The 22,354-nt window shown below is 37.0% G+C and overlaps 1 protein-coding gene across 1 annotated transcript in view; it reads left to right on the top strand.

The window, feature by feature from the left end:
• The window catches only part of PDE4D (phosphodiesterase 4D), a 654,770-nt gene that overhangs the window by 81,887 nt on the left and 550,529 nt on the right, over nucleotides 1–22,354 (top strand). Inside the window, exon 3 of the mRNA XM_035553451.2 lies at nucleotides 14,944–15,067. Coding sequence (XP_035409344.1) covers nucleotides 15,026–15,067 — 42 coding nt within the window. The 5' untranslated portion in view covers nucleotides 14,944–15,025. The remainder of the gene's footprint in view (nucleotides 1–14,943; nucleotides 15,068–22,354) is intronic.

Genomic DNA, 22,354 nt, shown 5'->3' with positions numbered 1-22,354 from the left:
TTCTGGGTATAATCACTTTGTGTGGTTTTTCTTTTGTTTTCTTTCTTTATTTTTATTTTTTTAATGGCCTCTTTTTAAGTGCTTCATGAAATAATAGTCACACAAATGATCTTAGTCATTTTCCAGTTAGATAGTGTGAGATCTGTGTTTGCATTTCAGAATTCCATCTCCCACTCATTATACATACAAGTACAGCAAGTACAAATATATATTTAAATACAAACACAATGTAAATTTGTGCACAGGCAAATGTATGTGTGTCTGAATGTATATAAAGATGTAAAAATATGACATGCTTCACAAATCTGTTTTCAGATTAAGTGTTCAAAAATAAAGCAGTAGGATTCTTTTTTATTATTTATTTATTTATTTATTTTTATTAAAACCGCGGATTCTAGTGGTTAACTTGGCAATCCAATGCCAAAAAAACTTTAGATTTTTTTTTTTAAATATATACTGCCTGGACTAAAAATTTAGTGCTAGATAGTGGACAAAATAGGCATGTAGATTTTGTTTTGTAATATAATGAGGTTTTACTGCCTGAAATGACAACAATGCTCAGAAAAGCAGAATTTTTAGTGCACTGCTTGTGTAATCATTGCTATAATAGTGGTTTTTAAAGTGGTAATTGAGACAGAGCTAGATATTTAAGGAGAAACTTAACAAAAGAAAAATTCTTATTATTGTTGTGGTGGAAGACCAAACAAAAAATAAATTATTCCTTGAATAGAAAAAACTAATCAAGAAATTAATATGAAAACATAGACTTGTGGATTTAAAGTTCAGTTCTGCAGTCATACCAGAACGGTTTCATCCATTACTGATCTACAGAAATCTAATGAATGATGTTAAAGGTGTGCAATTAAGCTTGTTTACTTTCTAAAGAACCACTTACTGGCACTGTATATACTTAGGTTGCTAGAACTAGAAAATAAATGCAATTCTGTGCCTGATGTAGATTTACTGTCATATTTATTATTATTTCACTACCCAGCAATCAAAAAAAAAACCACAGCTTTAGAAACTACCCACAAATATGCTTGCATTTTTTACATACAGTTCTGTAGTATTTCAGATTCATCATAATACTGAAGAACCTATTAACATAAACTCACACGGTTTTTCTCATCTGGGAAAAACATACATTTCAGAAAGGTCAAGGACACACTGAATGACAAGTTCTTTGTTTACCAGCCATGCAGTGCAGCAGGTTTAACCAGCTGGTAAAGTCCTGGCTCAGTGGGCCAGGTCACGCAGGCTGTGTGTGATCATCATGGTTATTGCGGCAGTGGCAGCTCAGATGGGAACACGATCAGTTCAAAAGTACAAACTCACAGAAATGTCAGCAACATCACATATACTTCATGGTAATTGCACTAAGCTTGTTGTGGCTGCTCTCTTCTGTTTGCATTTATCTCATGTTTCTTGTTTTGTTTCACTTTTCCTAACAATTTTTTGAACTTTGCATAGAAACAATTTAGCAGTGTATCTACTGTCTGTCTTGTGGGGAAGAAGTCTAAGCCTTCTGTGTGTAAATACCAGGTCTCTTAACTCAGAGTCTGTATAACTGCATAGAACTAAAATGTGGATCCTAAATTCTGTTACCTGCTAGTATCTATATGGGTATATAAATTTCATGAGTATCGCTGTAAAACTAGCTCCTGATTGTGCATTATACCATGAGCAGGTACGACTGAACAGTTTGGCCATTAATTTGGTATAAAATACCTAGACTTTCACACTAAGCATTCCTTTGTTATCTTGCCTGGGGGGATTAATCTAATAGTCATTCCTGGGTTATGGGCTGGTGATCAAATTCTTGTGCACTAAGCCAGTGCCTGTATGAAAGCTGAATGTCAGTTTCTTCCTAAAAATTACAATGTCTGTTCTTATCCCAAAGAAAATGTAAGGGAATAAGGGAATTTATCTTATTTATGGTTCAGCAAGATAAAGCTAGTTTACTCCAGACTAGCAATTTGTCTAGAGTAGATAGCATCTTGCTATTTGATACATTAGCTTGATTAACTAGAATTCTTTGTTTTCCTCTGATGATGCCATCCGAAAACATAAGCAGAAAGAAACTGCAGTTTTTCAGGACAGAGCACTAAATTTCCACTCTTGAAGATACCTGATTATAGTAATACATGGAGCTCTAGAAGGCAGATATACTTCAGAATCCATGAGACATAAGTTCCATGTTACATAGAGCACTCCCCTGTGAAGTGCAAAATGAGTATTCAAGGTCCTCTTCCAAAGTGGGCTGGAAATGAAGCTGAGCCTCTGTTTCCCATATCTCTGGGAATGTTTAGACCTTGTAAAGTAATGAAGATAACCAGCAAAGACAACAATCTTTCCAATCTGAGGGGAGCTATCATCCTCTTCCTTAATCCTTTCCTCATTAATGTAAAGTTCAGATTTTTTTTTTCCTGGCTGTGAGAAGCAATGTCATTCAAATTATCTCTAATTAAATTTATTTGGCTTTGTTCTAGGTTAACTTGGTTGTCTATTAGTGGCAGATCATATTTGTAACTTTCTTAACATGTACTGTATAAAGAGTCTGGGCATATAATTTGTAGCTAAGAAGGATTTTTCAGTTCTGAAATTAAGGACCTTGAAGACCTCTTGCAAATGACTTAGCATGCTTTCTCTTGATACTCTTCTTTTTCAGTCATAAGTAGGTAACTTGGCTGTTTTTATTTATTTATTTATTTGCTTTAATTTCAGTGATGGCTTTTATTTCTCATGGCTTCTGTGATTATTTTGGTATACTTTATACATGGAATTGTTATTCATTTTCCTCCCAGAGTCAGTACTTCAAAAGAAGCAGTTAGGATTTTTAACTAGAAAACACAGCAAAATAGAGGCCTCTGTATGTTTCTTAATTGCTCTCTTCCATCGGAAAAGAAGAGGGAAAAAATCCAATCAAACAAAAGTTTATGTGGCCTTTCCTGGGCTTTTAGAGATAAAGATTTAGCTGTATCTTTTCTGTATTCAAAACCAGATACTTACCCTGGAGTTTGTCATGAACTAAGAGAAATCTTATCTGCAGCAGAGGAGATGAGAAATGTTAAGATACCATGAAGCCTGTGCTACCTGTATCTGTGAAAGCTGCTGTCCAGCTGGATAAAAACAGGGGGGAAAACACAGAATACTCTTTGGGCTTGAACACAACTTCTTATATTTCTCTCTTTTTTTTTTTTTCTTTTACTCATTTCTTTTGCACTTCTTCCAAATATCTTTATATATATATGTTATTATTAATATTATTCTCTAGCAAATGAACTATTTGTGTAACCATAAATCTGCATTTTAGCTATACCATGAGGACTCCTCTGTTTGTTTCTCTGTAGATCATCTTAACTCCTTTGACATAAGGACATTGTCTTCCATTGACAAAGACTGCAAACACAATAAAAAGGAAAAATTTGTTATGTAATGAAAATCTATTATGTCTGTCAAAAATTATGATTTTTTAAAAAATATTGAACTGTTTAAACAAATTGGGTTTTTTAGCTCCATCTCCTTCAATTAAATTCAGCCAAAAGAAGAACAGTATAAACTTTTATTTTGTACACCTTCTCACTTTAATCTTATGGAATAATAGCCTTTCATATTCAAGTTTGTGAAGCCTAAGAATAGCTCATTTTCAGTCACTGTGAATTATTTCAGAGTAACATGCTTCTCATTTTTGGATAGTTTAATAAATTACGTAATATCATCCAAAGGTACATATGCATCTTATTTTATGAAAGCAAAGATCCTTGTCACTGTAATATTTTTATGTTTAGAGTTCCAAACTAGGGATTAACAACTTGACCTTGAGTGTCATTGACATGTGACAAGAATATAAAGCAGGAGGATTTGCTCTGGAACAAATGTGTTAAAGAGTCTGTATAGCATACAATATCACCTAACTATGTAGTTCACTGTTAGACAAAATAATATTAAAATCATACCAATGAGGTTGTTTTCTCAATCTCCTTTTAGATTTAGCATCTTTTATTTTATTCCGTGCTTTCTGTCATTATCATTATATGACATAGAAAATCATCATGCTTGAAGGTTTTCTTTCTAGCTTTTTACAAATCTTTTAATCTATTTCTAGGTCTCACCTGTATGAAGAATTCATACTTGCACACATCTGCCTTAAATGGTACAAATGTTAGCCTTGCATAGAAAAGTTTCAAGGGTTTGTAGCTCACATCACACAGATCTCTCTGAACAGTGATTTGTATGCACTGTATTATTTGGCACTGAGCCAAATTCTGAGTTTGAGTGCCTCACTACCACTTCAGCCTGGACCTCTTCTTCTAGAAATGCCCTGAAATGATACAGTGTGAATTTGAGCAGCTTGGGGTTCAGCAAATAATTTTTAATAAACTTGCACTCTGAAAAATAGGAAATACATGCAGTAATATGTATGGACAGAGAAGCTGAAATTACGATGGTTTTGAGAAAAGCACAGAACGTGAAAAAATTATAGTACATAAGGCACAGATCAATGTTGGTGCTGCTGCTGTCTGTAAAAGACACAAAAAACACCATATAGAAGGGGGTCAGTGTAAGGTCACGTATGTAAGGTCATAATGTGAATGCATGGCATGGGCGAAAGGCAGAAAGCAAACAACTAGTGACACCTTACAGTAATTAAAACATTTTTCCAGGGGATAGCATATGCCAAGGTTTTGTGGAGAAGCATGTAATGTTCCATTTTTAAATTAAGAAATCAAGTATGAATTTTGTGTGCTAAAATTGCATCAATGAATTCTAACAAAGGTACTTATAATGGAAAGAAAAGAAAAGGTGGCTGTGTTATTCTGAAATGATGTGTTATTGCAATCCCTTCATTAAATGAAAATGTGATGAGATGGGGATAGTGTAAGGATAGTGTAAACACTTTCAGAAAAGGATTTTAAAAGTTGTGTAATACTCCATCTCCACATCTCCACTGTAGTACTCTGAAGTGCTTCCCACATTTTGTGCTGATCTGCAAGGAGAAGCATAGGTACAAACTTTTATCATGTGGTTGAGAAAACAGAGTAAGAATGAGGGATCTATGCCTCTAGTGAGGGATTTATTCTTTTTAGGGTGATAGACTTTATTTGAACCTCAAAATAGACAGGTGACATATCAAGAGGTTGTACTAAGGTTTTAAACTCACTCAGGCTAAGTTATGTCTTAGATCTTAAGTGTGAGGGAAGACCAACAGCTCTGAAAGATCATGTTTCAAAATGATATATTCCCCTAGGTGATTTCTCTACCTTTGAAGAAAAGTTGAGTTAGAAAATTTTATCAGATAAAAATTTGGAAGGGCCAAAAAAACCAGTATCATTACTAAAGGACACACGGTAGAAGAAAAAGGATATGTTTATATAAAATAAATAAGTAAGAAATAGTAATTGTACAATTAGTAGAAGTCAAATAATACAATTGGAAGAACTTGAATGTATGGTTTGCAGTTTTTAGAAAGATAAAGGAAGCTGACATGGTGAAATGGGGGGATAAACATAAAGCTTGAAAAGAAAAGACATCCTTCAAAAAGTTTTACCCAAATGAGGAAAATATAAACCATTATAAAATCTGAGTAGTTTGCATACAAAATGCAATAAGGAAGACCAATAAAGGCAACAGGAACAAAGATATGAACATACAAGTTCTCCTAAAAACCCTCTTCCAGATCAGCTAGAGAAATGGAAGAGAGAGAACAAGGATTAAAAGAACATTTGGCAACGGCTTAATACAGGAGATCTTGGGAAGTCTCTTATGAGAACATTTCTTGCAAGAGACATTAAATGGTCTGTCCAAAATTTAAGTAACAGTAGAAGATGCTATTAAATAAAGAGGTACAGTGGACAACAGTGGACAGAACATTAAAGGAGCCCTGGAATTGAACAGATGAATTACTACCTCTGCAATGTAAGCCTGCAAGAAAGCAGAGCTTTATGCTGTTCTATATAATAAAAATGATTTGGGGGGAAGAAAAAAAGTTTGCTGGTGAGAGTTGTTCATGATGTTAAAGACAACTGTGTAAATTGCAGAACTGCAGAATGTGGTAAAATACCAGATGAAATTGAAAATGAAATGTAAACTGGCTGCATGCGGTGGTGCTGGCGTCAAACTTTAAACTTGTATGATGGGTTCTGACTACATATTACTATGTAGAAATGAGATCGGACAAAAGTAAACATTGTATGAATACATTAGCTTTATGCTCAGAGGTCAAGGAGGAAGTGGAATGGTTAGCAGGTATGTGGAAAATGGCAGAAAACAAAGCATGAAATGTTATTATGCTGATATGTATGTGCCAGGAGATCCTGCATGCTGAGCAGTGTGGGAGGTTCTGGTCTGGTATCTCAGGATGCATCTCATATTTGTTAAATAAGTATAGTATTCATTTAATGCTAGGAGGATTCACATGTGTTTGAGAACTTGCAGTGCATTTCAGCTATTTAAAGCCATTTCCTCCATTAAAAGAGAGCTTCCTCAGCGTTATCATTACCCAACTTGGGATCAGCTGTACCTGACTGTGTCGGGACACATAATGTATTCTCTCACATGTGTAATATTCAAATGGTCACTCTGTGAAAAGAGGAAGCCTCTTCAGGTAGAGCTCAGATGAGTGAGAGGGATGATTCATGTGACATGGGTTCAGGATGACAAATTGTTAGGCTGACCAGGACAGCTCAGGCTACAGAGAGGTAGCTGAGGAAAACCAGGAGCTGCCCTTGGGGCCGTTCCCTTCCCTCTTCCCTCAGGGCGTGCTCGGGGTGGTGGGGCCTGAAGGTCAGCAGCTTACTGGGGTGGACAGAACTGGCTGTGGGCAGCACGCGGCCTGCACACACGCAGCGCACTGCTTCTGCTCCTGCTCCGTAAAGCCTGTCCTCTACACCCAGTGTCCAGCATATACGAGTGTAGGTGAGTGGTGATGGGGGTGATGGGATGGGACAGGATTGTGTGTTGACAGGGAGCCAAGACTGCCTCAGCAGCTCTGCTGGCAGAGCCATTGCGGGCCTTGCTAGGCTCTGGTCTGCCAGTGCCTTCCTCAATAGCTGTGGTAATTTGCAAGTCACAGTGAGGTTTGGAAGCTAAATTGAATGTTTTGAATGCAGGTTGTTAGGCCTTGGTGCCAGGCAGTGCTCCCAGGTAAGTCTAATTTGTCAGGCCAGTATAAAACATGTTGCAGCCTGCAGCTTCCTCACAAGGGGAGCGGAGGGGCAGGCGCTGAGCTCTGCTCTCTGGGGACTGCGACAGGACCCGAGGGAATGGCATGGAGCTAGGACAGGGGAGGGTCAGGCTGGGTGTTAGGGAAAGGGTCTGCACTGAGAACTGGGATAGGCTCCCCAGGGCAGTGGGCACAGTATTGAGCCTGCTGGAGTTATTTGGACAACGCTCTCAGACATCTGGTCTGATTTTTGGGTGGTCCCATGCAGAGCCAGGAGTTGGACTCATGATCCGTGAGGGTCCCTTCAAGTCAGGATATTCAGTGATTCTGTTCAGTATGAAAAGGATTATGCTGACTGGGAAACATGGCATCCTTTTATTTAAATTTTATTTAGGTAGAACTTAGCATTACATAATCAAGAGTGTTGATGTCTAATGCTACTCTTATTTGCTCTGCCAGAAGAGGCTGAGGACTAGTGAAAAAAACAACCCTCTCCTCTCCTCCCCTCCCCCGTTTTCTGTCTTCCATTGATGTGCTTTTAAGATAGGAGAAAGAGACTGAAACAAAAACAATCTTTTTACTGTTTACAAAAAGAAGGAAAATGTTAATTGTAAAAAAATGTGTTAAAGGTGCACACATATTTGTGATCAGTTGTTCGTTAGCCTTGTACATGCGGTAGGGTTGCACATACTTGGGGGAAGTCTTAATATAATCTCTAGCACTGAGTCCCTTTCTGCAAGTACTCAGTGCAAATAAAATACTAGTAATTGGTTTGTAAGTTTATAAATGCAGTCATCAAATATATAGTCACAAGGAAAATATATTTAGTGGAAATATTCTTACTCAAAATTGCCCATGCCCCACCACCCCCTCCCCGCCCCCCAGCCTAAAAGCCAGACTGAGTTACCTAGCTTTCACATCTCTGTCATTCTGTTCAAAGGCGTTTTTCTGGACAAGTAAGTGCTGGGCACTTACCTCTGGATGGATGGAAGTTGTATTAAAAAAAAGTGTCCACTAAGTGGACTTTAGTGTCCCCCTAGAGGTCAAGCTGTATTCTGCTAAAATCAGATTCCCTTGTCTCCTGAAAACCAGGCTTTATAACTTTATGCACAGAACAAAACAGATAATCTAGCAATAGGAATATCTGTGAATTCTTTGATGCTTTATAAACTGCTATGGTAATTTTACTCCAACTTTTATGTTAAAACCCCAGCATCCTGCTGGCTAATCTTCATTACCCAACACACAGCTGTGATTAATGCCATTTCTAGTGGCACTTTCTCAAAATTGTCCGACAATAAAACATGCATTGTATCATAATATGCCTTCTCAAATAGCTTCCTAAAATAGAAGGCTTCTACTACTTGCGTATTCTGTAAAAGTTTTCTGAAAAGTTTTTCTCATAACTTGCTCTGTGTTTTAATTATTGGAGCAAGCATATAGGAAAATAATTTTCTAATATTGCCTAATTTTGTTCAACAGCTTCTTGGGGTTTTGTGTTTCCAGAAAAAAAAAAAGGTACAGTACTCAACAGTTGAGGGTTGACAGTAAAACTGTTAGTTGATTGTTAGATTTGTGATAAATACTTGTAGAAGCATTTTATTAAAGTTAATAATGGTAAACACTACTACCCTTTGAAAATTCAAGAGAAATTCTAGACATGCAGTTTTCTAAAATAGTGACAAAAGTTCACGTGTGTTCTACTGAAATTCAGTTTTGATGTCACCTTCATCAATATGAAAACTGATTTTATCCTCTGGAGAGATTTTGTTTACGTATCATTCATGTTAACAGAAGAAGGTTATTGTAATAGGAGATTCCCCAAAAGCTAAAATACTAAAATAAAAAACTTGTAAGAATGAATGTGGGTCTATTTGCCATGTTTAAATCCTATTCTTACAGAGTCTTCAGAGATGGTTAATGTTGAATACAAATAATTTTTTTCCATGGAACTCCCTTGTTTTTAAATACTGGCTTTTACAGTGGTGGTTTTAGACTTTGGAGAATGTAAGAAAAGGAGAAATGATTAGCTTTTCTTTAGCTTTGTAACACAAGTAAGGCGTGTGGTGGTTTGTTTTTGTTTGTTTTTGTTTGGTTTTGTTTTGCTTTTTTACTGATATGGCATTGACATTTTATTTAACCATGTGGTACAACATACATGTTGTTTCTTGCTCTGCATTTTGCCAAATGTATAGAATGTGGAATGCTTACAGTCATGCTAATTGTGTTTTTTTATAGCAGTGTAAACATATGAAAACACAGATGTTATATAAATTCTGCTTGATATGATGACATTCTATGTAAGTTGCACTGTTCTAAAGTAACTTAAAATACCTGAGATTTTGGCAGGGTTCTTCAATTGTCAGCCTCAGTTTTTGGATATTTGTTTTCTGTAGAACAATGTAACTAATTTGTTTTAAATACTACCTTGAAATTTATTATTTAAATTGCTGTCTGTTCTAACTGAAGAAATCCATGGTTATGAAAAAGGGCTGTAGTGTGAAGTGGATGATATAAAAAATACATGATGTTGAATGAAGGCAGGTAAAAGCTTGTCTAGGTAGGCAAGTTTGACTGATTTTTGGGTCAGGCTTTACCTAATGGTTAAGGAAATAAATGCCAGTAGCATGATAGGAATACCTTCAGCCTTGAGTATTCAAGAATTTATTTGCAGTAGTCTCTTAATTACAGATCTCATATGTTAGTAACAATTTATCTATAAAAACTGTTTTTCTTTTTTCTTACTCAGTCATAATAACTAGAGAAATAAATTCTCTTGCTAAACATAGGAGGGATGAATAAAAATGGAGTATGTACTCTGAAGGAGATGGGCCTAAATGCATGCTTATTTTGGAACCTCTTTCCTCCTCATGCTCTTTCCTTTCTTTCAAGTGTCTGTTCTAGTTGTCCAGGCCTTTCACAGTCCGCTGCTCTTGAAAATTTCATCAGTGGGGCTCAATAGATTCATTGGAGTGTCTTTGCTCTTTTGTTTCAGCTTTTTTCTTCTGTATCCTCTTGTTGTGTTGGGGAAGAACAATGTCCCTAAACAGCATCTCCAGCTGAAATTAAACAAACCAACATTAAAGCATTGAAGAATCAGTCTTGGTCACTGAATGACTCATACACACTGCAGAGAGAAAGAAGCTCAGGCCTTTTGTGTTTTTATCCTCAGTTATTGTAAAGGGACTGTGCTGTGCTTGTTGCTGAGATAAAAATCTGTAAACGGCATGCCTCTTTCAGAGCTGTGTGAGGTCTCTTATAGAAGATCAGAGAGACAGGTAGCTAACTCGAGAGGTCTCTAATCCTGTGTGATGATGGGCTTTTTTTTCCCCCTCCTATCTTTTTAATTGAAATAATTTTGTCTACTTTCTCAGCCCAGAACTGCTCAGAAAGAGAAATATGTCAGAGATAAAGTGTACGAGTTCTTCAGCTCACTCGTGTATGGATGGGGGCTGACAACAGGGATTAAGAGATACCTTAAGTCCCTGTTGCACCTTTAATAGAAAGATTTTAGGCAGTGATTGTCAACCTAAATCAGTTTAAAATCTTTATAGATTATGAATGTTTCCAAATGATGAACTGTAACATTTGTGTTTGTTGTCACACAAAAAGGAGGAGGGAAAAAAGAAAAAAAGTCCAGAGCTATATTTCATTAATCAAAGATCTAGTACAGATGCAATTGCCTTTAGAATCAGATTTGGTAAATTAATTAGTGCCACAATCTTGCTAGCTGCCGGCCATATGCTCCCAGATAACGTCAGTCTGAATGTCTATATTGAAGGCCATTTACTCAGGTTTTAGATAAGTACCTAAGGTTAAAATACTTAAACTAGGCATGTAAGAGTGAGCAAGCGTAGTATATTGTTATGCATAGTGCTAACCCCTCACAGAAGACAGTGCCTTCACCTTAGTTGCTGTTTGTTAAATGCTTAATACAAGGTGGATGGGCGGCTGTTATACACAAACATAAAGCACTTAGGTTGTTCATGGTTAAGTCATAAATAACAAAACAAAGTAAGAGATTTGTAGCCAATTTAATACATGCTTTTAAAAGTTTTAGTGAAAGATTTTGAATAGTAAAACAAATTAAAGGAATGTTAGGCTATCTGGCAAGCAGAAAGAGTGCTAGTTCGTGAAACTGTGCAGCAGGAATTATTTTGCGTTGCTCTATAGTTCTTTTTAAATAAAATATGCTCCCCCTGTGACAAGTTCAGGCATTGGAACGAGTTGCCCAAGAAGGTGGAGGAGTCATCATCCCTGGGGGCGTTCAAGGAAAGGTTGGACCTGGCGCTTAGGGACATGGTTTGTTAGTGAGTGACATTGGTGGTAGGGGGATGGTTGGGCCAGATGATCTTGGAGGTCTTTTCCAACCACAATGATTCTATGATTCTGTGAGTTAAACATACATACGTACATACAACAATACCCTAGATATTACAAGAACTTATGTCACTTACTTTTAAAATCTCTTGAGTCAGCCTATAATCTGCTCAAGCAATCTGGCCAAATTTCTGGTTGTTTTTCATTCCTCCTTTTTGAATATCACTCTGATTTTTTTTTTCTAGCTTCTTGGAATTTCTTGAAGTGAGTTATAGTATTTTGCTTTGTGTGAATATGCTGTTTTACTCAATGGACCTCCACTACATGCAAATGTCTTGAAAGAGTAGCCAAAACTTAAACCTAGAAACAGAACACAAATGGGTTTAGTTTGTCATTGCTTAATCTCCAGTTCTGAAAATAAAAATGCCTTGTGATTGAGCTACCAACTTAGTAGAAGCATTTGCATTTTAATTTTCCTTTATTACAGAATCACAGAATCGTCTAGGTTGGAAGAGACCTCCGAGATCACCCAGTCCAACCTCTGACCTAACACTAACAAGTCCTCCACTAAACCATATCACTAAGGGCTACATCTAAACGTCTCTTAAAGACCTCCAGGGATGGTGACTCAACCACTTCCCTGGGCAGCCCATTCCAATGCCTAACAACCCTTTCAGTAAAGAAGTTCTTCCTAATATCTGACCTAAACCTCCCCTGGCACAACTTTAGCCCATTCCCCCTCGTCCTGTCACCAGACACGTGGGAGAATAGACCAACCCCCACCTCGCTACAGCCTCCTTTAAGGTACCTGTAGAGAGCGATGAGGTCGCCCCTGAGCCTCCTCTTCTCCAGGCTGAACAAGCCCAGCTCCCTCAGCCGCTCCTTGTAAGACTTGTTCTCCAGACCCCTCACCAGCCTTGTCGCCCTTCTCTGGACTCTCTCAAGAACCTCGACGTCCTTCTTGTAGCAAGGCGCCCAAAACTGAACACAGTACTCGAGGTGCGGCCTCACCAGAGCCGAGTACAGGGGGACAATCACCTCCCTAGACCTGTTATTAGACCTTGTTCCCTAGACCTATTACTTAAAAACAAAGAGATATCAGAAAACTCCTGTTTGAAGGACACTTTTCCTTTCTTTGATGATGTTTGACAGTTTCTATTTTAATAGTAATTACTAGGTCTTAATAACTAAGATGATGAAATGAAAGTATATATATGGTTCTGCTTAAAGTCCACCATGAATAACTTCTGCTTGTGCTATTTCTTATGGTAATGTATTGATCATATCTGTCATGTTCAATGGCAGTAAGGTTCGTAGCATCTTGAATAAAAATTTGGGAAGCTTTAAAGGTCTGTAGTGGATGATCTATCCATATGGGTCACATGCCTGCTCAATCAAAATGCACCAAGCTGGCTGCTGGGAGCTCCTCTGGGCTAGCTGAATGAGGTGAATGAGATGAAAACTTGTCTTCATCTGTGGTCCCATAAATCTTACATGATTTGGGTGATTTTTTTTCTAAATGCATTAACTTAATTAAATAAGTAAATATTTCTCTTTTTTTGTATTTTGAGCATTGCTGGAATAGATTAAGCAGTGACTTATCTGACTTCGTATCTATTTCATTCTGTATCTACACTAAATCTAAGACACTGTTTTGTGGATACTGATTTGTATGTAGAGATAGCAAGTAAAAATTTTGTCACCGAAAATTCATTTTCTCTCCATAAAATGTAGATATGTCTTTTATGCACCTTTACATGTATTCATTTATGTTTGTTATTAGTACAGGAATTATTTATAATAAAATAGTTTTCTGGAAATGCAAATTTTCTTAAGGAAAGCTTATAAAAATATCCCACAAATTAAAATAATATTTTTTTTTCAGTGCAATCTCTACTAATCACCTGCTATGTGCTCCCAAATCTACTGATGCAACTTTTAAAAGGATTTTTCACATACAGTCTTTATCACCTGTGTGCAGATCCAATACTTATATTAGTTTTTGCTTCTTTCAGTGAATTAATATCATTAGTTGAAAATTAGATCCTGTATTTTGTTGTAAAACTGCCAATGACAGTGTGGGTTAATATATATTTAAATATGAAGAAATATTATCTGTGTACTCCACAGTTGGCTTTGCTTCTTTGTAACTGGATTCCACCTATGAATAATTAAATACATAAATAATCAAGAAGTCTTTATTATTTTTTCTGTTTATTTATTTGAAGGAACTGACACTTTAGAAAAGAAAGCAAAAGATGAAGTAGTATGCTGGAGACTTGATCATGTACTGTAAGGAGTGGGTTTTTTAGGAAGGAATGCCAGACTTTTAGATCTGTTGCATGTTCTCCTGTTGGGGAGGGAAATTACACCTGTATGTGTGTGTATCTGCATGCATGTGTTTGGCTTTTGGTATCGTACTGCACTGAAGAGTTAATTTTCTGTTGTTGTTGAGGAAGTGGGTTTCAGAGAGTCTCAAAAACTTGGTCATTTTAAAACAGCAAGTTATGCCAGCAACACTGTGCTGGTGTGGATGAAGTCTAACCTAGCAAAATATTACTTGTAGCCGTATGAGTTGTATCAGTGATGTGCCTGCCCATGAGGAAAATAAGCCATACCTGTCATTTTTCTGGTATGATTGAGTCTACATTAGGAGATTTTGCTAGAACAGCTCTGTTGGTCAGAAATGACACTTTATCTCATCTTTGGCTGGCAGAGGAGGGAAAAAATGTGTGCAGAGATATACCTGGCCTAAATGAGAATATAAAGCTTTCAACTGCCTCATCGTAGAGCATATGAATTTCCCTTTAACTCTACTCTTCCATGCTGATTGCTGTGCACTTACCCAGGGGCTGATGAATGCCGCTTTTCAAAGCTGCTGTGCCATGTCATTACCAGTTGCTAAGGCTTATGCTTAGTTATTATTGTAATACAAAGGCCAATTTGTCAAACTCTGTCACCTATATGGAAGTACCCAGCTGGGGGTTTAAGCATCCTTAGGCACCTGGATTTGAAAAATACTCTAGCTGACCTTCTTCCCCTAGATTTAGCATGTATCTGCTGGTCAAAATAATGTGAAAGTTAACATTCCCCTCAGATTGAGTGACTGGCTAAAAATATCTAATAAGGCTCATTTCATTATTACAAACAATATTGCCAATATCTAGTTAATTATCTGCGTCAAAAGGCCCTTCCTCAGAAGTGTGTAATCTTCTGTAATTTTCTGGGTTTGGCCTGCATTTGTTATTGACTGGAAAACATGCACTGTTCATGGATATGCTTATTGAATGGTTCAGTGTAACTGTACATCTTGTGTGGTTTAATGGTGTATGAAACATCTGCTCTGTTGGATCTTAGGACTGTTTGCAACTTATATGTACTGTGAAGCAACAGCTTTTGCCTGTATGTTCTACAACTTGCAAAGACCTTGATGCTAACTGGATAAATTAATTTGCTTTCAGTATAACAGCTGGTATTGGAATAGCCGAGGGAAAACATCTCCTCTGAAACTTGCAGAACACTTCTGATTTAGTCAGAGTCACCATGAACAAGAATACTTGTACTCTACATGGGAGGAGTAAAAGTGTAAGTAGGTGATTTTATTTTCCTTGCTTGTATTTTTATTATCAGTTAACTTTATTTATTATCACTATACATATAGTGGTATTCATCCATACCACTTAAGTTAGCCTTTCAAATACCCCTTTCTGAGCAGGATAGCAACTGTGATAAGATCTTTGTTAGTCTTACCTTGTTCTTGTGTCTGTATCCTAAATGAATATGTATATGTGATACACACACACAGATAAAAGATTATTCAATAACAGCATGATTTTTTTGGAACTGAGACATTCATTTTTGTGAGTGCATTTTACACCAAGTCATTAAAGGTGAGATTTTTCTTGAGCATGCATTGAAATATAAGCTTACGTACTGCTTACTGAGTACATGTAACATATTCAGTCATAAGTATATGCCCCTGCATCGATTTTGGTATCAAGGAATGCACTTGATTTGATAATGCATTGTAGAAATGTTGTCTGTGCTCCAGGGGAACAATGAGGCAATATGCTAACAATATATGCCTAGGTTTGGATGAGGCTTAATTTTTTTTTGTTCTCTGGTCTTTGTGGTGATTTTGTCCTTTGTATATCTATCCCAATATTCAAGAGTACTGCCAAAATAGGTTTGGATACTTCTGTAGCCTTTTCTGTCTTCCAGATGCTTGTGGAACAACATTAATGTGTGATACTATATACTGATGACTCTGCCTTACAAGCACAGACAAGAACTGAATGTTCCTTTCTAACATGCTATTGCTATGCTTAAGCTGTTGAATATGCCCCTTCTCCTAGTAGTCAAGGACATTTTATTTAAGTGCTCTGACAAATGTCAATAGGAAAGAAAAGTTAGTGCATGCCAGATGCTGCATCTACAAGGACAGAGGCTACAGATACAGTTCTTTGTTTCCTGAGGCACTCCCAGCTTGTATGTAAAGGAAGTGCTCTTGAGAAATATTCCAGATCACACTGGACTGAGCTTTTCAATTCTCTTTTGAGCCTCTTCCATCTTGCCCGGTAATGACATTGGGACTGCTGCCTCTGCTTTGTTGCTGCTAATGCCTTAGTATGTCTGCATCATTCTCCCCTTTGCTGCCTCTGCTTCTTCATCCAGTGGGGTTGGTTCTTGGACTAAGAGGGTGAGCTTAGTTAACTTTATGCAGAATTGCTCAACTGTGTCCCTTTTCTCTCAGCTGTGGAAAGTCAGTGCAGACATCTCCGACCAGGTCTGGTGTGGAGCTTCCTGAATCCTGCAGTCTGTATCAGCTTTACCCTCTTTTTGCTGAGAGCCATTGTTCTTTTTGGCTTATACTTAAGAATTTCTTAAAAAAAAAAAAAAAAAAAAGAAAAATCTGTGCAGATAACTTTTTCTTTCCTGTAGCTTTGCTGTATATGCCATCAGTGTATGTAAGTATAGCCATGGAAGAAAGTGACAGAACTATGTTAAACAGTGCCACTGTTTGATGCATGGATCAAATAAATAGCCTCATATGTTTCAATAAACTGAAGGCAGATACTCAGAGTGCTTAATAAAGCTTCATTAATGCTGTTGTTTGATCTGCTGAGGAATTAGGTGAAGTATGCAGCTGTCCAAAAAAAAATTTAAATACTGCAAAGCTTAATATTTTCACGTTAGTTAGGCTAATGAGATTTGGTCACATTCTGGGGTAAGACCAGCATTATTTCAGTATAAGTTAAATGAATGAATCCTGAGCAAATATGTGTTAATTGATGTTAATATTTTAGTACAAACGTCCTAATATAGATTTTGTGAGATTTACTTCTAAAACATCAATAAATATATCAAAACATACCCTGAGATTTTTTTTAACCCACAAAATTTATTTTAGTGTTAAATCCTAGTACCTCTTGCTGTCTGAATGTAAATTTGACTAACCACCTTGAAGTTTTTCTTTAAACCAGGCATATAAAATACTTCCTCTTTTTTGTTTTAAATTTAAATTGCAAAATATATTATTCCTAAGGAATTATTTTAAGCCATTGGTAATGTGCTGTTTAAATAATTCCTTCACTGCTGGTAGTAGGGGGATAGTGGTACTCTTAGAACAAAGTGACTTTAGAAAAGTGTCTTGTTATACTTGTTGAGTACAGCCCAAGACTTAATATCATATGATGGTGATATCACATCTTCTGACTTCCTACTTATCTGTCAATTTGCATTTGCATTGTTAAAGTTATCCGTGCTTTGTCAGACCAGTCATTTCATCAAAGACTTTCTAGTGAATTAAGGAAGAAATTCTTCAGTGAGCTGAATAATCTTGAAAAGAGAAAAGGACTATAGCTTTTGTTTCTTGGGATGTTGTTGCATGGCTTTCAAAGAAGGTTTTGTTTCTAGGAAGCATGGCAATCAATGTTTTAGTTCAGTAGTTTCAGATATCACTGAACATAATTTGTCTAATACGGAAGATGAACCTGCAGATGTGTGTAACCATTTTGATTTTCATTAAATGTAGAACTAACTTTGTGTGTCATGAACCAGCTGAAGCTTAGTTTAACAGTGCAGAGTAATACAAACCGCAGAGAGAAAAGACATTGTTAACATTACCAGGTTTTCTGACAGAAAAAAAAATAGTTATAATATTGTTGAGTGCTGCTGTAACTTGGAGCTATGATGCTGTATAAATAAAAAATAATCTTTGCAAGCACTCTAGTAATTGAAAATACATTGTTAGTATTTATTTTTAAATTTTCTCTAATAGATTTTTATTCCATTGCTTGTACTTCATGTCCTCAGAGAGTACAATATGTGTAATCTTGCTAGTGTGCCACCCTCTGCCTGGCTGGTTTGCACAGTATTCCTACTCATTCTTCTGTTGGTAGCCTATGAAATTGCGTTTAACTGTGTTTTGTAATAAGGGTTTATACAGTAGTCAGCCCTCTTACTCTTGCTCACAGTATTCAGTGAGAATGTCTGCATTTACATCCTTTCAATATATGTATGGTATTTGTCTATTCACTACTAGTCAATTTCTTCAGGTAGCTTTTTGTTTCTTTAAATTGTTATGCAATAAATAAATTCCTCTTTTTCTGAAATTTATATTTTTCAATGTCTTGAACTACTCAGAATATCCTAGCTGTTTTATCACTTTAACTTCCATGACTTACCATCTGGTAATTCTGAAAATGCAGCTAAACATTGTTCTTTCCCCCCACTCCCTCTATTCTGATTCTCTTTTTACTTACAAAGTTACTTCTAGTTGAGGTTAGGGGTTTTATTTAGTGCTGATCAACTATGGAAGGAGACTTTTTTTTTTCTTAGTATGTTTGTAATAAAGTGTTAAACTTAATTCCCTGTGTTTTGAAAGGGCTTCATATTATTTTCATAACTGGATGGACAACCCAATATGTTTCTACAGTGTAGGTGGACCCAGATAGCTTTATGAATTTCAACGTAATATTTTTCTTTATCAAAAAAGATAATGAAATGCATTATTTATTAGTATTTTAAAAATCAAGCTTGGAGCCTATCTTCAGTTAAATTTACATAGCTTTACTGACCATTCAGTAATAATATTTTTTCAGGAGTGTATTATAACAACTAGATTTCTAAGGGGGTATAGTGGAGGCATACCAGGTCAGCCGAAGGATGAAAACGTCTACTTTCAAGTGATGAGAGTAGCAGTGTATGTGGAGGAAAGAATAAAGTCTGAATGTTACACTCTGTGGGTGTTCATCTTGGAACATTGTGTCAGAAGTGAGTCAATTCTGGTGAAATCAGAAAGTCGCTATATTGCACGAAAATGAACCAACCAACAGGATATGTTTAGCAACTGGGCCTGCTTAACCTACAGTATTTCAACAGCTTTAACCAAAAAGAAAAAGAAGGTGGGGGGGGAGGGGAAGGGGGTTGGAGGGAGCAAAAAATAAAATTAGAGCATTTATGGAGCATTTATGTTATTATAAAGAACAAAAGCTGCTGTGTACCACATTCAACAATGTTTGGTCAGCCTTCTAACTTCAGAATATCTGTACAAACCTAGAAGTCTGAGACAGTTTTGAATTCATAAACATACGTCTCATAAAAGGTGTATTTTCAACAACTGTTGATTGAATTCTGGATAAACTACAGATCACCAGTAGGAGACAAAATGGCTGTCGCATCCTGTGATCAAAACTTTAAAAGCAAAGTTGGGATCAAACGATGCTGGACCTCAAAGGAGGATGCTCAGAGAAACTGCAGCAAAGCAGCTGCGAGTTTAGCTGTGTGCAGACGCTGAGGAAAAATCTCATCCAAATGCAAAGCAGACATGGAGCACCCACAGAGATGAAATGCAAAGGAAGGCGGAGAGCTATTTGCAAACAACTGACTCACTGAGATGTTTTCATCCAAAGTAGTTAGGGCTAGATTGTCGTAACCCTTGCTAGGGTGCGGGGGAGTGAAGAGGAAGTTAAAAACTTCCTTTATTCCTATGCTCATTTCTGCTTAGATGATGACTCAGATGACAAAACCAAGGGGCTCTTTCTCTGCCACTCTCCATGTAAGCAAACGATCAGGGAGAGGCAGTGTCCTCCGGTTGCTCCTCTGCTCACCAAACAGAGGAGCTATTCAGCAACAGGGTAAGACACTCCACAGCAAAGAGCAGAATGATGTAGCTCGCCATGGCGTGTGAAGAAACTGCAAATAAATTCATTCCCAGGCCTTTTCTTGTCACAGCGCAGTTCTGTCAGGGAGCAATCGTGCTTTAGGACATAGTTCTAAGTAACCAATTCATCAACAGAAATGGGAGAAGCTTGCAGTGTTCCAGAAGCATTTTTTCATGGTAAATTTGTATTACTTTGAAATAAATTGATTTTTCTCTCATTGCCAAAAGTTAGGTCTATTTGTTAACTGATAAAAGAATATTTAGAAGGAGATTGCTTGGACTGACCATTCTTTATTACTGGTAAGCAAAGACATTAGGTATTCTTTGCCTTCTTCCACCCCTCCATCCATAATACTGTGTTTGCAAAAGAAGCAAAGGATAGAAAAGGCAAAGGTGGGACATTGCTAAAGGGCAAATTGAAGCCTATTGAGTGCTGCCTCTTTCCCTTAATGTCAGTTACTGTGGGCGAGTGGCAGAATAGAGGCATTATAAGCAGCAGGTTCCCTTAAGCAGAACTGCAGTAGATGCACAGAAAATGCCTGAAGAGAGAATGAGTAATACCTGAAGCAACTTTAACCCTTCCTGCATGTTTTCTAACATTCCTTTTACAGAGGTTAGTAATTCATATCCATGGTGAGAGTGCAGTCTGAGAAAGAATGGTTGGATTTGACTCCAAACACATTAATTCCTTCAATATGCACTATTGATGAAATTGAGTAGTTTTGTATGCATTTACTGCAATGACATGGGTACATATGAATTCATTTTAACTATGGAATTGGCATTTGGAGACAAAGAAAAGGTTCTGTAGCAGGAAGATGCTAGTGTACTCCTGAAAAAGCAATTGCAAATGTGTTGTTTCTCTCCACCCACTCATTCTGGATTTCTTCCTTTCTGTCTTCCACCCTCTCTAGTCTTTCATGGATGTTCCGACTAATGTTTCCAGCCATCCCATTCTCATCAGATCTAAAATCTGTTCTGCATGCTTTTCTTCCTTCTGCCTGAGATATTTCTGACACTAATACACACAATCTTGTCATCATTCTCTCTCTTTTGTGACTCATCTCCTGGTTCCGCTCCTGCCTACCTTCTTAAGTAAGTTCCAATCTTTTTGAAGCAAGTCTTCTTACTTCCTTATCTCAGGCTTGGGCAATAGTTAGAAGTTTGCATCTTACAACTACAAGGTTTGGAACAAGAAAACACTCCCACCTATATGTTAACTGACGTAACAAGTCTAACCTATAACTCAAATGTCATCCATGGTTATGCAGATTTAAAAATAATCTGTAGGCTAGTAACATTTATTTAGTTTAAACTGTATCAACAGAAAATATCTCTTGATGGTTTGAGTGGGTCTGACTGAGAATTTGACAGCTCAGCTACACAAGCAAATTGTTTTCTGGAGTTCTTGCACATTTGTGTCACTGCCATCGCAGTTCTTTCTCTCCCCAAGGATAATCACCTACACATGACGCTGTATGTTCATAGCAATACAGATTACTTTTATACTTCTGAATGTTTCCATCCAGTGCTGGAAATCAGGCTGTCTCTGGGAGGCACGGTAGATTGTTCAGGCCCTGTTTTGTGGGATGGGCTGAGGGGCATCAGCCATTCTTATCAGAATAACAACTACAGTTGTGTGTTACTACCTACTGTTTGGCCAGAAACAGTTCTTGTTCTCTGAAAACAGCTCCAGCCCTCTTGCTTTTGCTGTTTGAGAGAACTTGCTCTTACCTTTGTAATCATTTACTACATGGATGAAAATAAAAGTAAGTGAACCTGAGGATTCTACTGCTGTTCTGTAATAGAGTATACTTGCTTCAAAGAGCACATACTTGAATGTAGTACACAGGAATATATTAGAGAAGAAAGCAATAGATTGGTAACTGAAATGCTTGAGGACATGGAGCAAATTAATTAGACTGAAAAAGACTATAAAGATCAAGACTTTAGATATTGCACTTTGTAATGTAGAAGGCTGGTGGTCAGGGGAGGAGTAGAGGATAAGCATGAAGGTGTTGGATATTATAAATAATGCACAGTAGTGTTAGAGATTTGAACAACATGGTCTCTTCCTATTTTTTCACTTCTTATTTACTATTTTATCTTTCTAATCCATTACTCAGTGTTTCCACACTGTTTTCTGTTCTTTAAATACGAAAGTGATCTTTCAGGCACTTCAGTTCATGATCTCCTTTGAACCCTTCTTTCAGACCAAATTTTGACATGATGCCTGGGAGAAGGCTCACACTGATAGAGTGAAGGGCCCATGAGGGGAATAAGCATATGACAGATGCACAGTATATATGGAGAAAAATGCAAAATTGTGTAATTCAATCGTACATTCCTTCTCTACCTATCATCTTTTAATTGTCATTTTACATTGCAGGTTATTAATGGACAATATCTGTGTCTGTCAGAGTGTCTGCAATGGATAGAACAACAGCATGATAGATTAGGTTCTTGGCATGCTTGCAATATAAATATTAAACAGTTTTAATAAAAATACGCAAATATCAACATATGATGTAACTGCTTGGGTACTAAAGACTGGTAAGAAGCAGTTACATGGAAAGTGTTTCTAGGGGAACAAATATCATAACTGGTGGAAGAATAGTTTGCTAGAGATTTTTGTAGAACGTGGAAATATTTTCCTGCAAGTTGTTATGGAAAAAGCAGATAATTCCACAGCAAGGATTACTGTTCTT

This window comes from Cygnus atratus, chromosome Z (assembly GCF_013377495.2).
Source record: "Cygnus atratus isolate AKBS03 ecotype Queensland, Australia chromosome Z, CAtr_DNAZoo_HiC_assembly, whole genome shotgun sequence".
Classification (NCBI taxonomy): domain Eukaryota; kingdom Metazoa; phylum Chordata; class Aves; order Anseriformes; family Anatidae; genus Cygnus; species Cygnus atratus.
The sequence above is the reverse complement of the archived record's forward strand: the minus strand, read 5'-3'. Positions and strand labels throughout refer to the sequence as shown.